This window comes from Anopheles stephensi, chromosome 2, assembly GCF_013141755.1.
Source record: "Anopheles stephensi strain Indian chromosome 2, UCI_ANSTEP_V1.0, whole genome shotgun sequence".
Taxonomy (NCBI): domain Eukaryota; kingdom Metazoa; phylum Arthropoda; class Insecta; order Diptera; family Culicidae; genus Anopheles; species Anopheles stephensi.
This window is the reverse complement of record NC_050202.1, coordinates 90492806-90507832: the sequence shown is the minus strand read 5'-3', so window position 1 is coordinate 90507832 and position 15027 is coordinate 90492806. Positions and strand designations below refer to the sequence as shown.

At 49.6% G+C, this 15027-nt stretch overlaps 3 protein-coding genes across 6 annotated transcripts; 2 read left to right on the top strand and 1 right to left on the bottom strand.

Moving 5' to 3' along the window:
• Positions 1–701: 701 nt before the first annotated feature.
• LOC118505260 (dromyosuppressin) lies at positions 702–2106 on the top strand. 4 transcript variants are annotated; one of them, XM_036040821.1, is made up of 3 exons: positions 702–902; positions 1208–1425; positions 1508–2106. In XM_036040821.1, exons 1-3 carry the CDS (start codon positions 895–897, stop codon positions 1588–1590), a joined length of 309 nt encoding a protein of 102 aa, XP_035896714.1. In that variant the 5' UTR covers positions 702–894; the 3' UTR covers positions 1591–2106. The 4 variants fall into 4 exon arrangements, with proteins under 4 accessions (XP_035896714.1, XP_035896715.1, XP_035896712.1 ...); XM_036040822.1 differs by having other exon boundaries at positions 703–902; positions 1208–1419; XM_036040819.1 differs by having other exon boundaries at positions 704–902; positions 1493–2106.
• Positions 2107–2488: 382 nt separating this feature from the next.
• Positions 2489–7205, top strand: LOC118505263 (C2 domain-containing protein 5). Its single transcript, XM_036040825.1, has 14 exons — positions 2489–2818; positions 2913–3028; positions 3110–3279; positions 3339–3499; positions 3580–3764; positions 3822–4024; positions 4094–4258; positions 4338–4506; positions 4585–4917; positions 4986–5612; positions 5691–6100; positions 6188–6363; positions 6441–6713; positions 6907–7205. Exons 1-14 carry the CDS (start codon positions 2642–2644, stop codon positions 6970–6972), a joined length of 3231 nt encoding a protein of 1076 aa, XP_035896718.1. The 5' UTR covers positions 2489–2641; the 3' UTR covers positions 6973–7205.
• A 33-nt stretch (positions 7206–7238) lies between these two features.
• Positions 7239–13360, bottom strand: LOC118505226 (innexin inx1). The gene is made up of 5 exons (XM_036040755.1): positions 12709–13360; positions 9127–9506; positions 8949–9056; positions 8360–8868; positions 7239–8284 (listed from the first exon to the last, which is right to left on the bottom strand). The coding sequence occupies exons 2-5, from the start codon at positions 9373–9375 to the stop codon at positions 8038–8040; spliced, it is 1113 nt and encodes a 370-aa protein (XP_035896648.1). The 5' UTR covers positions 9376–9506; positions 12709–13360; the 3' UTR covers positions 7239–8037.
• Positions 13361–15027: the final 1667 nt, after the last annotated feature.

Sequence of the window (15027 nt, the reverse complement as noted above, 5' to 3'; positions counted from 1 at the left end):
CTGTGTGCCTTTTTTGTGGTTTGTTTTCCACTTTAATATGCACCCGTACCACGTGACTGCCACGGTGCTGTGAACGGTAGCCATTGAACCTTTGGCGCAAATGAGTAAGGCTCACTAGGATTCGAGTTCCAGCCGAAACCTCACACGCTCAGAGCTTTCGGTGAAATTCTCCTTTATTTTCTCTCCCTTACTTATTGCTTATAGTACTTCTTTATGTCAGTTAAATAATTATCTGGTTGGGGTTTTTTTCCGCTTTGCTACATCTAATTTACTGCCATACTCCAAAAGGTCAACAAGTAGTTGTTGCTGGTTGCTAAAGCTGGATGGAAGCTGGAGCGCGGCAATGCTTCCCCACAGCAAGTCATCCGCGGTTGATGAATTTTGAAAAATTAATCACAATCACTCGTAAACGATCCAACATTCCACTTCAAAATGAAATCAACCGCGTCCGGCAGACCGTTGTGTCCGTCCGGCTCGGCTCGGGTTTTTTCTTTTTAATTTTCCTTCCGTCTGGAGAAGCGGCGGTCAGCCCTTACCATGCCGGCGATACCTTAGGGACATAGGGCGGCAGGAGTCCATTCCGGGGAGTGCGACAGCAGCGCGACCAGATGGAGCAAACACACACCGATGATGACGAGCGCGCTTTCTGCGCCGTCGCAGCGGACAGTAACCGGTGGCTGGGAATCGTATAAATTCCTGAACGTTGTACCACTACGGGAAGAGTTTGTTCGCAATTTGTCACCATACAGGATCGCTCCAGTTGGCGGACATTTGCTGGTGGATCATTTCCAAAGTGCCGGAGAACCGTTTGCAGAAACGCTACAGTTGTGCAAGTGGCCAAGTGTTCGGTGAAGTGTCGGAACTGCTATCGGAAGCAATTGGTGGAAATCAAACATGGCCAGGTATTCTATCGAGGAAAACGATGGATGGAACGATTAGTTAAAGCAGTCTATGCGCCTAAAAGTCCTTAATTCAACGTCACAACGTGTTATACACTACCAGCTAAAGGCCTTTTCGTGTCTTCCTATGCAAATAGCGCTTATCAGTATACCGTGACCGTTACACTAATTGATTCGCCTATTTACCTATTCGGTGCTGTTCCGATTCGTAGCCCATCTGGCGAACTGCTCACTTTTTTCGGCAGCCTAAGTACACCTCTCCTAATCTATCACCGGCACCACCACACACGGTTTGTTTACACTTTCAGCCAACAGATTGCGGCACTAAAAGCAGTCACGTGTATCGTGCTGTTGCTCGCGATAGTGTGCAGTTTGGTCGCAGGCTCCGCCATGCCGCCATTGTGTGAGAATAGACTGATCGAAGAGCTGCCGCCCAAGTTCCGGAAGGTGTGCGCCGCACTAGAGAACTCGAACCAGTTCGCGGAAGCGCTGAACGCGTACATACGGAAGGAGGCAGCTGGTAATGGTAGAGAGTGTCTTTCTTACCCTGACCCTGGCACTACACACGCGATAATGAACTGTACCAATTTTAGCTTTTCTCTACCTAGATGACGACATGCTGGTACCGGGACAGAACGGCAAGCGGACGGATGTGGATCACGTGTTCTTGAGGTTCGGCAGAAGACGCTAAACGCCATCCGCGCGAGTGTGTCCTAGGGCTGCCCCTTGCATCCGAGCTAACCAATCCCGAGCGTCCTTGGAGATCCTTGGCATGGCATGACCCAGACACACGCACAAGCGAACAGTCCGTTCCGTTTGATCGTTTAGTATCGTGTACATTGAATAAGCCTATTGAGAATTCATGGAAATCTTATCCGTGCAGTCGGGGCATGACTTCTCGGGAGTCATGCAAAGATTGGTTTTATGTTTCGTATTCGTAGTTTGCACAATTCGAACTGAACTCTCCATTCCCAGACACTGGTGCGGTCACTATGTAATATAAGCAGTATTAGAAAACAACACACACACAGTCCGTTAGTGCTGCGCTGCGAAACGAAGGTGGTTTTATGCAATCTTATTGTGGTGTACTGCAAGCAGGAAACCATGGCAAGCATTCCATAACTGAAAACTTAAAAAAAATCAATTGCTGTTATGTGTAACATGAACGGAAAATAAATTTGAAATATTTTATGAAACAATGTAGAAACATGCTATTTTTTTGGTTCTTTCTTTGAAGATCCATGCGGTTTTTCGGAACGAATTCAATCATGGTGGGTTAACTGACTTCTCTTGAAGCGATAATACCTTAACCTGCAGCATAGAACAAAAAGAAGCAGTTTATAAGCGAGCTGACGACAAATAAAAACCTTTTAATGTTTTTACTACTTTCGATTGCTTAACTCCTGTAGAACCATTATCCTACGATGCTAACTACTAAAACATCCGTTGGCAATATCCGTGGGTGCGCACGTGCTGCCAACGCAATTCAAATCCAACGCTTTCGCCCGTGTCGACAAAGCACGTCGCAAACGCTATGTCGACACAGGCCCGCCGTTACGCGAATGTCGACACAGCTGTCAAAGTGGCAGCTCGTGCAGTAGAGGAAAAAAAACAACAAAAGACAACTGTCACAATACAAGGGTCCCGAAAAAAGATAAATAGAGTAAAGCACGATTGGCCAACACACTTTACATTGCACAAATGTAGTCTAGCGTGCTTAGTAGCTTAGAACGCGGTGCAGCATGCCTGGAAAAGTGAAGGTAAAGGTGCTTGCGGGCAGAAATCTGCCCGTAATGGACCGTAGCAGCGATACGACGGACGCTTTCGTGGAAATCAAGCTCGGAAACGTGACGTACAAAACCGATGTCTGCAGGAAAACGTTAAATCCGCACTGGAACTCGGAATGGTACACGTTTGAGGTGGGTGAATCGATACGGGATTGCGTGGTTGAATAATTTCACAACACGATTGCTTCGATTGTTCCCTTTTGTTCCGGTTGTTCTGCGCCAAAAGGTGGAAGATGCCGAGCTGCAGGATGAACCGCTTCAGATCCGGCTGATGGACTACGATACCTACACGGCTAACGATGCAATCGGCAAAGTGTACATTAACCTCAGCCCGCTGCTCCAGTAAGATTGCTTCGATTACGCTTTACGCGAGCAAAGAGTTAACTTGACTTTCCTTTTTTTCATTTTCGGGTTGTACCACAGCTCTACGAGCAAATCGCGGACAGGCAAAGGGTCCATCACGTCCGGTTGGTTACCGGTGTACGACACGATTCACGGCGTGCGCGGGGAAATCCACGTGATCGTGAAGGTAGATCTGTTCACCGACTTTAACAAGTTTCGGCAAAGTTCTTGTGGCGTGTTGTTCTTCCACTGTAAGTATGCTGGACCGTTCTCGTGGACGCGCTTGTACTGACGGAGGTGTTGCTTCTAGCATCCAACATACCGTACGGCTACAGCATTGCTATGTACCATGGGTTCGTGGAGGAGCTAGTTGTAAATGATGATCCCGAGTATCAGTGGATTGATAAAATTCGTACCCCACGTGCGTCGAACGAAGCACGGCAGCTAGCATTTATGAAATTATCGGCACAAGTACGTACGCATGGGATTCGGTTGTTTTTGTTGCTTTAGACAGCTGCTTGATTGATGATTTTCATGTGTTTTGATTAAAGGTTCAACGAAAAATCGGAATAAAAGCAATCGAAATGGGCGCCAACGCAGTGATAGGATACATGCAGTGTTACGATCTGGAGGGCGATGTCGGCGTGGTGGCACGTGGCATCGGGACTGCAGTTTCGTTGACAAAAATCAACGAGTCCTTTTCACAGCACATTGGCGAGGAGATTCTGGTGGAAGAGTAAGTAATAATCCAGCTTGCGATACAGGTTCGTTACATTTTCGATTCTGTTTACAGACATAAACTCTCCGGAAGTTCGGACTTTGGCGATGCGCCCCGAAGGGCGATAGGGATTAGCGTGGAAGCAAACAATCACGCGTCGGGCAACAGCCCGACGAAGCTGGGTACACCGATAGTGAATGCTTTGCTGACGAAAGATTCCGCCTGCGTGCCAATATGTCGACGATCGTCCGATTCCGATCTTAGTATCACACCTAAAGGTATGGTGTCGCAAAAACGCAATGCCAGGCGCTTTGTCTTACAGCAACATGTGCTCACGTTCGTTACAGGAAGTTCGTGCCCGCTCGATAAGAGCATCGGCATCGTGCGGAACTATGGAGCAAACAATGGCAATACCAAGTCGATCATGATCATGAACTATGACATGCTGGAAATGTTGGAGTATCCTTTTTTCACCATGACTAAATATCCTGCCGGCATTATACGGTACATAGGTAAGCAGGAGGTGCATGGTGGCGATGGGATTTGCGTCGAGCGATAATAATGATGCACTTTCTGTGTGAAACCGAACAGGCGCTACAGTTACCGCACGATCGGTAAAGCTGTTGGAGCGTGTGCCGAACCCGAACGAGCCCGAAACCCGTGACAGTTGGTGGAATGAGATACGGACGGAGGTTCGATCGCATGCTCGCTCGTTAGGATGTAACGTTATTCTCGGCTACGTGGAGCAAACCACCATCGAGTGCGTATTCTTCTTTGTTGGGGAAGGGAGGGAGTACCGGTAGCTAAATGCTTATCCTTTAATCCATACCCTTTACAGTGACGACATTTGCGTACTTTCGGCCACTGGAACGGCGGCAGTAATAAATCTCCAGTTCGGTACCGACATGTGGATGGCTGACGCGTCGCTGAACGCTTCCGGAGATGGTGGAGCAGAAGTCGGCGGCAAGGAGCACATGACATCATCGCTGGACAGACAAGACTTTGATCGAGAGTGTAGCGGATCGCGAGAGCAGACCCCGAACACGGTAGAAGCCGACGGCATTTACGATGGAGTGAGCGGCATGAGCAGCAAATGTACGATATGCCACGTGCCGTACTCGCTCGGCTCGGTGAACTTTCGCATAAACGCGGTCAAATGTTCAATGTGCAAGTAAGCAGCGTTGCAACGGAGAGTGTGCTGTTCGCTTATTAGCGGTTGTTTGATTTTTAACTTTACAGGAATGGCATTGTGCCGGATGTGCTGATTACGACCATCGAAATCCCGGACGGTGTGCCAGTGTCGGGGCGCGGCAGTCTTATACAAGCGCACACCTGCCGCCTTAAACGGGACCTGAAAAGTGAGGCGAACGGGAAGGAAATATCGGACGCACTGCCGTTTCTGGAGTACGAGCTGCACAAGCTGCTCGTGAACAAGCTCAAAATCAAGGGAATGAACGCCATCTTTGGCCTGCGGTCCAACATAACGATTGGAGAAAAGACGATCGCGCTGATCGCGACCGGGACAGCCGTTTATCTTACCGCCCTTCCGAAACCGTTGCTTCCCCAAATCGTCGACAGCAGCACGTTTCCCGACGAGCGCAAGCTTCAGGAGCTGCAGAAGATGGTGCAGAGCATCGTCGAGCAAAACATTCACGCGTACCAGCTGCAGTGCGTGTACGATTCCGACGCCGAACAGCTGCAGTCGAGCGCGGGTGGCATCGGGCCGGGCGCGAGGGAGGAGCGCGAAGGAGGCGGAAAGGAGCTGGACTTGGTGTGCATGCAGAAGTCGGCCTGCGTGCTCGAGCTGGACGACATTTTCGATTTGGATTTGCTCACGTTCGAGAAAGAGCCGGAAATTGCACCAGAGTGAGTGTTTGTAGCCGGGAATTGCGATGAGCGGCGACGGTCTAATTGTCCTTTTCGTTGTCCATTTTTTTTTTCCAGTGGGTTCTATGTAGTCAACTTACAAACGATGCCCGGCATCTCGACGGAGGTGCTGGACAACGTACGCCAGTTTCAGATGTTCACGCAGGTGTGGCGTGCCAAGCTGCCGTACAGTTTGCAGCATACGACCAGAAATCTCAACAAGCGCTTCCAGGGACTGCTGAAGCTGATCTACTACAAGCTCCGCTCGATGCGACCGTGCGTGCTGTGCGATCTGCGCTACAAGCTCGATTTTCCCGAACCGGACGAAATACAGATCGTCGTGTCGGGGATGACGCTGGGGCTCGGGGACGGTACGAGCAGGTTGAAGCGCAAGTGCAGCACACAAACCCATCAAACACCGGGCCCTTCGCCGTCGGTGCATGGTAACGCGACCCGAGAACACTCGGCACCAATCAGAAGCAGCAATGGTGAGTGATTGAGCGAAAACCAGTTGAATTGAATCAATTCAAACCTTCCTCTCTCTCTCTCTCTCGCTGTCCCTTTACCCCTTCCAGATGACGATATGATGTTTTCCTTGGATGAGGATTCGATGGACACGTCGGGGCCACCCTCGTCGGCATCGGCAGCAACCACGCCGGTACCGTCGATTGTAAAAAGTTTCAAAACTCGGGGCACAAAATCGATGACCTCTTCGTCGTACCACAGCAAAATCAATCGATCGGCGAAAATGGTAGGATAGGGTTTTTTTGCGAGTTCAGTTGGCGCTTTGGATTGATCATCTTTCGAATCACAAACTTCATTCGGCAGATTCCGCTGAAGGATGGTTACGGGGTGGACATTACGACGCTCAGCTACATTCCCGGCGGCAAGATCGAAAAGTATCTCGGCAATCTGAACTTTTTCTTCATCCGGGAGTGCACCTCGATCCGGGAGACTGGCGGCATATGCGGCTTTGTGCACAGCTTCATCTCCGAGGTGCTGTCCATCGTGCGAGCGCACGTCACCTCCCTTGGCGGCAATGCAATGATTGCGTTCTATCTGAACGACCTCACGCTGCTGGATAATGTGCACAAGAATCAGGTGAGTGACGATGAGCTTATTCCTTGCTTTTGGAGCATACTTTCTGTTCCGGACGTTGTGTTTTGCTGAATGTTGCGTGTGCTTGTGTGTGTTTACACGGTTCCAGTACGATTTTCAGTTCGAGTTGTGGCGTGGCGTGGCGTGGCGTGACGACTGTCGAGACTTTATTCTCGCACCCATCTTTCTCTTCCAGGGCCAATGTCTCATCAGCGTTGGTGGCGATGTGGTTTTTGTATCGTTCCACAAGGATGATAAATGAGCGTTTGCTTCCACAAGACAAAGCAAAAAATGGAAGGATCGCCATCCCAACCAATCGTTTCACCATGCACCTGTGGAACTACTAACACGCGGCCGAATTGGATGATAGGAACGAGGGAGGAAAGATGGCCTGCGCCGTTTGGGGTGCAGGTTTATAGTTTCTGGGCTTTTGGTCGCCTTTCTTCGCTTCTTCTCTTCGCACGGACATAAAATCCCTTCGCAATTAGTAACCACGTTTTTGGTGGTTTCGTCGTAGCATCGAGAGCGTTTGTGCTTGTAGCCTGCATTTTATTGATTGTCGATTTTCCTTACAACATAATCTAACCCGCTCGGTCTGCGCTACGGTCTGCGTGCAGAAGCATCGGAAGTACCCGGAAGCACTCAGGAGGAGAGGGTGCCCGTACCGCGGGAGGGGATCACGTTGTTGGATAGTATTGCCTCATCGGCGGTGTGCACTGCTCTAGCTCTAGGTCTCAACACTATCCCTTTTAAAAAGCGTTGGCAGAAGAGTGTTGATACTTATTATTTAGTTTATACCGCTAACTCTTGTATAAATATAGATCCGAGTTTGATTAAAACAATTACAACTGTTACAAAATCCGCTCTCTCTCTCTCTAAAAACAAGCGTGGAATGTCGATCGTTTTACGTGTAAAAACAATCACTCGATCCGCACGTGTGGCACGCTAGGAAACCTGGATTCATTGTCTTGGAACAGATTTTCGAACCACTAATAGAGATTCCATGGAATAGAAGTCGTAAAGAGGGACCGTTGGTGGGCCTTCTACGGGGTGGCAGCGTTATAGGGGTTTTCCAGGACAAAAAACAGGCGTACTTTGCATTTGCACAATTTTGCCAGTTCAAATCCCATCCCAGACCGAGACCTCTCGAGGTTGTAGTGCCTAGGAAGAAGAAGGAATCGTTTCGTGGCTATGAATATGATGAAGCTGATCATGTTACTTGTACGGGCGCTTGTGTTTTGACCAGGTAAACCCCCCCTACATTATGCATAGTTTTTTGTGCAATAGCGGGAATGTGAGCTGTGAGGTTACACAGTTACAGTGCGTGCTAGTGCATTCGCTTCTTTTCGTTCTGATCGTTTTCGTCCGAATCGTTCAGCTCGATACGTTTCGCCAGCTCGGTCGCAACGTCCTTGAATATGATTGGGTCGAGATTGCGCGCCAGCATGTACACGATCCACCAGTCGCCGAGGTCCAGATGGGCCGAAATGGTTTTCGCAACGTTCCGAGGCACCATCCGGTTCCGTGCGTTCAGCAGCTTCGATCGCACCGAAGGCACAAAAATGATGACAGCTCTGGAAGGAAGGAAGGAGAAAGCCTTTGAATGGTGACAGAAAAGGGATGTGAATGTACCGATGAACTCCCCGTACCTGTACAAAATTAGTCCAGCCAGAAAGGAGGCAAGGATGATAAACCAGAACCAGATAAAGATGTACGTCTTCTCGTTGACGATGTTCAGCGGGAGGATGCACATCGCGTCGTGCTTTTGGATCGATCCGGACGCACCATACTTGTAGAAGTTACACTTGGTGACGCGCGGGAACACAAACACCATCGGGTCGGCTCGCTGCTCCTGCGGCTGGTCCGAGTACTGCAGCACGTCCCAACCGTACGAGATGAACTCGCCGTTGAAGAAGCGGTTCATCAGCCACAGCTGCACCACGATGTTGACGAAGCAGAGCGCTTCACAGATCCAGTACCGAATGGCGTAGATCTTGTGCCGCTTGAGGTGAGTCAGCAGGTAGTCGAGCAGTATCTGCTTCTTGACACATTTTTCCTGCTCCTTGCACGCGCCCCGATTGAGCCCCATCACAATCATCCGCATCAGACCGCCTTCGACCGCGTCCCAGATGAACTTTGGAGTGTAGCAAGCGATGGCCTACGAACACGGCACCAACACACGGAGCAAAATGTTACATGATTGTTTTACCCGGATGAAGCATCGAGCTCTTGACTTACCTGGAAGAACAGCACAAAGCAGACCCACTGATAGTAGGTGTAGTATTTCTTCGCATCTTCGTCATCGAAGTCGTTCGAGATGCCGGGATGTGCCACCTCACGTCCAACCTAAAAGCGGGAGGAAGGTTTAGAATTCCATTTCCGTTTCGCGTACCCTGCCTCACTCGCGCAACCCAACCTGTCGGCGGAACGCGTCCGGCATGGTGAAGGTACTCGAGATCCAGCAGAACGTGTTGACGACGTGGGCCGGAACGCCGCCAACGATGCAGCTGATCGGATTGCCGACATACTGTGTGGCGGTTATGATTAGGCTGCACGCGAGCAGCAGTGCGGTGGTGAAGGTGTTGTGCAGCCGGAACACTATATTGTCCGTCTGGATTTCCTGTAGCTTGAAGTACTGCTTCAAACCTCCGAGTAGCTTAAACATGGTGATGGTCGGATTCTACAACTTTCTGCCTGCCGATATGGTACGATATGATCCTAGGGTGTGATGATGAGGCGGATGAGGCGGTCCACTTCCCAGGCTAGTGCATCTTAGCCACAACACACGTTCCACAGCTGCAATGAAAGAAACATGGTAGAGGTTAGGTACTGTTTTTCTCGACCGATTAGTGGCGCTGCTAGGCGTCAATTCGAGCATCGTTCTGTACGTCGCTGATAACCTTCCCGGTAAGGTAACCTTCCAGGAGCGAGAAGGTGTGTTTACACAGCTGCAGCAGTGCTTATAATCAATTGACCTAATAGCTTGATCTCGTGCCACCCGGAGTGGCATATGCATTTGCAGAAAGCAGCAAGACTCTCGATGCTGAATGTTATACGATCGTATGCGTGATAAGGTGAAGTTGTCTTTAGCTGCTTGTGTTGTTTAATAAGCAATCAGATGAGAATTCAAAAGCATATCCGACACGTGCTTAATGTTGGAGATTTCAACACAACAAGCTACGAACCTGTCGGAGAGAATGATGTTGGTATAGCAGTTTCTGGAATCTGAAGTTAGTAAATTCGGAATCTTTTGGCCTCAGTATGGTGAGTGTTTTAGGTATCATTGGAGAGGACTAAACAATTTACATTAGACAACTGGAGTAGACATTCGAGCATTTGATGCTGATCTTGGCGAGCCCCTTTGCCATCTGGTAATCATTATAGAAATCTTGAATTCTTGCCTTTGTTTGTAAAACACTCATCCATCATGTGGACTTCGAAGCGATATGTTGGCGATCGTGTCCCAGCGATCCTGGCGTACCTCCATCCTAGCCCTCACACGTTCAAATGGTTTTAATTTGCTGCGCCATCACGTCCCCAGCGCACGTTTTATGTTGTTGATAAAGCTTAGATTTAGCACGACACAGCATCTTCGGTAACATGGTTTACTAACAAGCGCATCGACACGTCAATGGCAGAGTTACAATCGTCTGAAACGCAAACAATTGTTTTGTCATCGCATCTGGCCGGGTGGTGTGGTGGGCTGGGGCAGAGGGCTATAACGTTAGAGTAAACAAATTAAATATAGGACAATTGCCCTGGTGTGGTCGTGTGATGAGACGGGCTCGGTTCGGTGAAGTTTGTCTGACACTCAGAGACGAACTCTGTCTCCGGAACGAACGGCCTGCACCTTATCTGCTGCGTCCCGGTGCCGTTCGAATGGAATAGGCCAAAATGAGCATTTATTTCGTCTACGATTGGCAGGCCTCCCCAACAGCAAGCGACACCAGTTGTGTAAACAGTGGATGCCGTACGGTATGGCAACGTCATAAAGTGATGACGAACTCTGGCGAATCATCGGAAACGGATTCGAGAATTTGATATGCCGTACATGTGGCGCGAAACCGTTTTCCGAATTCAATCTAAAGGCAAAGAAATGGCGTCGGGTAGTGCTTACCAAGCCCGTCGGTTGCTTTGTGTTGGCCCCAATTAAAATTCAATCAACATCTTTACGGCTGTACGCCTAGAACGCGCTGTACAGAACTCTGCTTATCCGCTGGAAGACTCTCCGGGTCTCGGTGTCGTCGTCCAAACGTCGCCACGTATCAGTGCTGGGCAAGTCTTGCCTCGAGATGCCTTCTTCGGTATGGGCGTGAGTGAGTGCGCACACTGCTGCAAGGCACGAGAGCGTGCGTGCGTGACCAAGTGTCCCCCGGGCCAAAAGGTGCAGTAGTATGTGTTAATTGGTTCTGTCCACAGAGCAGAAGAATGTAGCAAGCCGGGTCGCCTGTAGCATGCCTACACGACTGATCTTCCCCTCGGCGGAAGGTACGTGATCTTGGGAGCGAAAAGAACGATCGCCAGAACCTGGCAGCAGTTTGGCCACAACTGGTAGACTAGGTGGGGTGGGAAAGTAGTACACACGAAGAAGGTAACCGCGTAGGCAAAGAAGAAGTTGCCGCGGCGGACAGTGCGACCTCGGGTACCGCGTTGGTGCGAGCGAGAAGATCGTGGATTCCAATTCATTCCAATCAAACATTCCAATTCCATTAGGGCTAAACGGCTCGGCTCGGAAATGGTTGGAGATGAATGAAGGGTTGGTGCGCGCAGGTCGAGGCCATCAGATTGCTTGGACCAACTTCTGGAACGTTTTTTTGTTCGGTGTGTGTGTGTGTGTGTGTGTCTGTGTGCTGCCTCTACCAATTCCAACTCCCATTTAGAGGAGGTTCGAAAGCGGCACTCGGGCATCGTTCGCTCGCTGCACCACGTTGGGCTGGGCGTCGTGAGGTTGCAGCCTTGTGCGTCTAAATTGCTAACGGCGACAGATTAGGATTGGTTGGCCGGCTGGCTCGATTGCACCGGCCGATAAGTTGGGGAGGTTGTTCCGCCTCAAAAAAAAAAAATCTCAAGAAGGCACCGGTTATTAATCCAGTTCCAGAAATTCTGTAATTTGTCCGAAGATTTGTTCTGAAGGAAATCTGATGCAACGGCCTCGGCTTCCATATAATTGCATCATAAGCAATATTTTTCGTCCGTGGCGTTACCGAAAGAACGCGCAAAAAACATCACACATACATCCAACCGCACACGTACACTCTTCTGACCGTGTTTGGAAGGCCGGCTGTGCCGCATGCTATGCTTCGGGTGCTCTTCTTACCCAACGGGAGCGTGTCACCGAATACTGCGCGGGGCGAGGGCCCAGAGTGAGGTTCCAGCGATGCGCATTATTTGATCCATCCGTCGACCGAGCCGAGGCCGCTAGAGGAGGGATGGCCAGCCTCCTCAGCAAAGGTTAATAAAAATGACACTTGTTTGCACTGCAGCTCTGGCTAGGGTGGTCGTCATGTGCTGCGTGACTACCATGTCCCCACCATGAAGCTTGAGCTCGTGTCGCTAGCTAGCCCTCCCGCCGGCCGCCCCACGAATCCCTCAGGCCCTGCTGCCTGCTCCGACAGTCGTCGACAATGACAATGCCGACGTCATTGTTCGGGCTCATCTCGCCCATGCTCGAAGCTCAGACCCGCTCAGGGTCTCTGTAATGATGCGGTGGCGGATGTGTCTGGTTCTGCTCTTCTGCCTCACACGCTTCCCATGCCCCGGTACCATCTGTTTGCTGTCGTGGATGGATTCGATTTCTGTGGATTCCCTGCACCTACGGCAGCCTGGGAGGCACAACGCATTACCGCAAAACCCGAAAACAGAAGACGCAACAAGCGCTGCTGCTGCTGCGCCACGTTCAATCAGTGGGATTCGTTTTGATTGCAAGAAGGGAAAAATACACACCAAATTGGGGCCAATCTCGCAGGCTGCCGAAAAGCTCACTCTGCCGCGAACTCACCTTGCCGTTTGTTACCGATGGTGCTGCAGTTGCCGCTGTTGCTTTCCCTTTGAACGCTATCTGACCCCGAGCTAATGAGCGGTCTGGTCTGGTTGGCGTTGGCCGCTGGCTTTTTTCTCGGTTCAACTGGGCCGCAGCAACAATTCGCTACGTGATTGCGCACGATAGCAAAACTCAACTTTTACACTAAACTTCGGTCAAGGCACGGGAGGCACAATCTGAGGACACTTGTTGGACGTTTAATGGCGGGCACACGCGTCACATTTACTGGAGCGCGCAGGGACGACCTATCCCAGCAATTCGCACACTCACTTTGTTGTTTTCACTGTGTAGTGTAACTTTTAAAACAACTCACAACTGCAACTCACATCAGCAGTCGATTGCTTATCACAACGATCACACAATTCCAAACACCACCACTGTACAAGCCTTTCCAGCCGCGCGCATTCGAGAGCGCGTAAAAGTAAATAAATATTAATCGAAACAACGAACAAAAAAAAAGCAAAACAAAAAAACACACTGGCCTCACAACATAGCCACGGCACGGTACGGTGTCGAGCTGCTGGTACGCGACTGTTCGCTGCGCGCCGCGTTCGCTCCGGAGATGTGATTCGTTCCGACGGAGAGCAACGTTTGCCAGCTGCTGGAGAAAAGGCCCATCGCTCAGCCCACTTTGCCGAGCCGTGCCTGGAGAGCAGCATAATGGCCGCGGTGCGCCCGACGCCGCTAGTGCCGTTTCCTCCCCTTTTTGGGTTGGTCCCTTCGTTGTCCCTTTTTCTTTCATGCTGCCGTGAATGTTGCCATAGTACCGTTGCTGAGCGACACAGTGCTGGGAGTGTTTGTAAGCGTGTATAGGAGCTTAGAGGTGTTTTCGGGTAAGCGTTCGCCATCCTTTTACGATGCGCATAGTGGCACCAGTTTAATTAATTTTTGAATACTAGGGCAGCGCTGTGTTGCGAGACGCTGCAGCCTGCTGTCCTGGTGCTAATGAGATTTTACCTACAATCTTTCGTGTCTTGGGTAGCTGGTACTGATACACGGAGAACAGAACTGTTTCAAACTCAGCCAAAGTCATACAAAATTTGGCCACAGTCTTGGACAGCCGAATTTGAAGAAGCGAGGGGTTCTACAGACGATCATTCTCTTTTTGGAGTTGGCAGAAAAGAGTACGATGAACTATATGCTGATCAGCTGTTTCTCCTTCTTCTTTGAATCTACCACCTCTAGAAGTCTCGGCCTACCATTTCTTGCTTCCTTGACTGAATGAAACTCGTAGCTAAAATGGCAGTCCAACGTATTTGTTCCAGACGGGATTCGAAACTCAGTCTCCTTTCCTCCAACTCAGACTATTTTAGCCTTCCATTATCGAATTGAATTTTAAATTGGCTGTAGCCGATAAGCTAAATCCTCTTAAGAAAGTATGATTTGCATAGATTCAAATCTGGCTCTTTTTACAAAAATTAAAATTTTGACAATTAAAAATTGTCCTTATCTGCTGTCTAGTCTAGATGCTCTGACTTGCTAGACTTAATGATACAACGAACTTGGACAGTCAGCCCTCACTACGGGGGAACGGTCCGGATGGGATTTGAATGCAAAGCCCATACTTATACAAATGTCCATCACTGTGCATGTTCGTCATTCTCCTCATCTCTTCAACCGAGCTAGAATGACGACATCGCAAGGCTGGTGCTGTTCCCTTCACTCAGGTGGCTGCGATGAGATAATTTGCGTTTCGATTGTCGTCCGTACGCGCGTATACGCGTCTTTCGGTTCACTCTTTTGTATGGCAGAGAAAGAGTCGCTGTTGATCGATGTTGCGCGGTTTCTCTCGGCCCGAAACGGCGGAGAAATCAACTCCAACCAAACGCGCGATGGCGATGCGTTCGTAACCCCCTGACTCATGAACACAGTTGTGGACGGGCCAACACTTGCCAGCAGCTGTGCTGTGTGGACAGTTACGACTTGTGTGTGTAGCTGATAAGAGGCATCTCCTAACCATTGCCAGTTGATTTTATTTCCATCTCATTCATCGAATGTTATTGGAGATGTTATTTAAAAATTTCAAACATAGAAAAAGAGAATAAAACTTACACTCACACCCAATGCTGGTACCGTGCGTCTCTCCGAAGATATTAAATTCCCAAAGGGTTTAATGCTTGCTGGAACTCTCTCTTTCCTAAAACAGCGTAACATAAACAGAGAACTCTCGTTTCTCGTTCGTGATTTCTAAAACCTTTTCTTGTTACGTTTAACCATCTGCTAACATGATTAATTTCATGTTCATGTGCTTTAGCATGAACGGGAAAAACGTTCCTT

Bases quoted from the DNA above. Each gene is read 5' to 3' on its own strand.
- LOC118505260 (XM_036040819.1), top strand. The intron at 1,426-1,492 runs GTAGAGAGTGTC...TACCAATTTTAG, and splicing joins GAAGGAGGCAGCTGGTAATG to CTTTTCTCTACCTAGATGAC.
- LOC118505263 (XM_036040825.1), top strand. From the start codon at position 2,642: ATGCCTGGAAAAGTGAAGGTAAAGGTGCTTGCGGGCAGAAATCTGCCC. The intron at 6,101-6,187 runs GTGAGTGATTGA...TACCCCTTCCAG, and splicing joins ACCAATCAGAAGCAGCAATG to ATGACGATATGATGTTTTCC. The intron at 6,714-6,906 runs GTGAGTGACGAT...TTTCTCTTCCAG, and splicing joins ATAATGTGCACAAGAATCAG to GGCCAATGTCTCATCAGCGT.
- LOC118505226 (XM_036040755.1), bottom strand. From the start codon at position 9,375: ATGTTTAAGCTACTCGGAGGTTTGAAGCAGTACTTCAAGCTACAGGAA. The intron at 9,057-9,126 runs GTTGGGTTGCGC...TCCCGCTTTTAG, and splicing joins CGGACGCGTTCCGCCGACAG to GTTGGACGTGAGGTGGCACA. The intron at 8,285-8,359 runs GTACGGGGAGTT...CCTTCCTTCCAG, and splicing joins GCTGGACTAATTTTGTACAG to AGCTGTCATCATTTTTGTGC.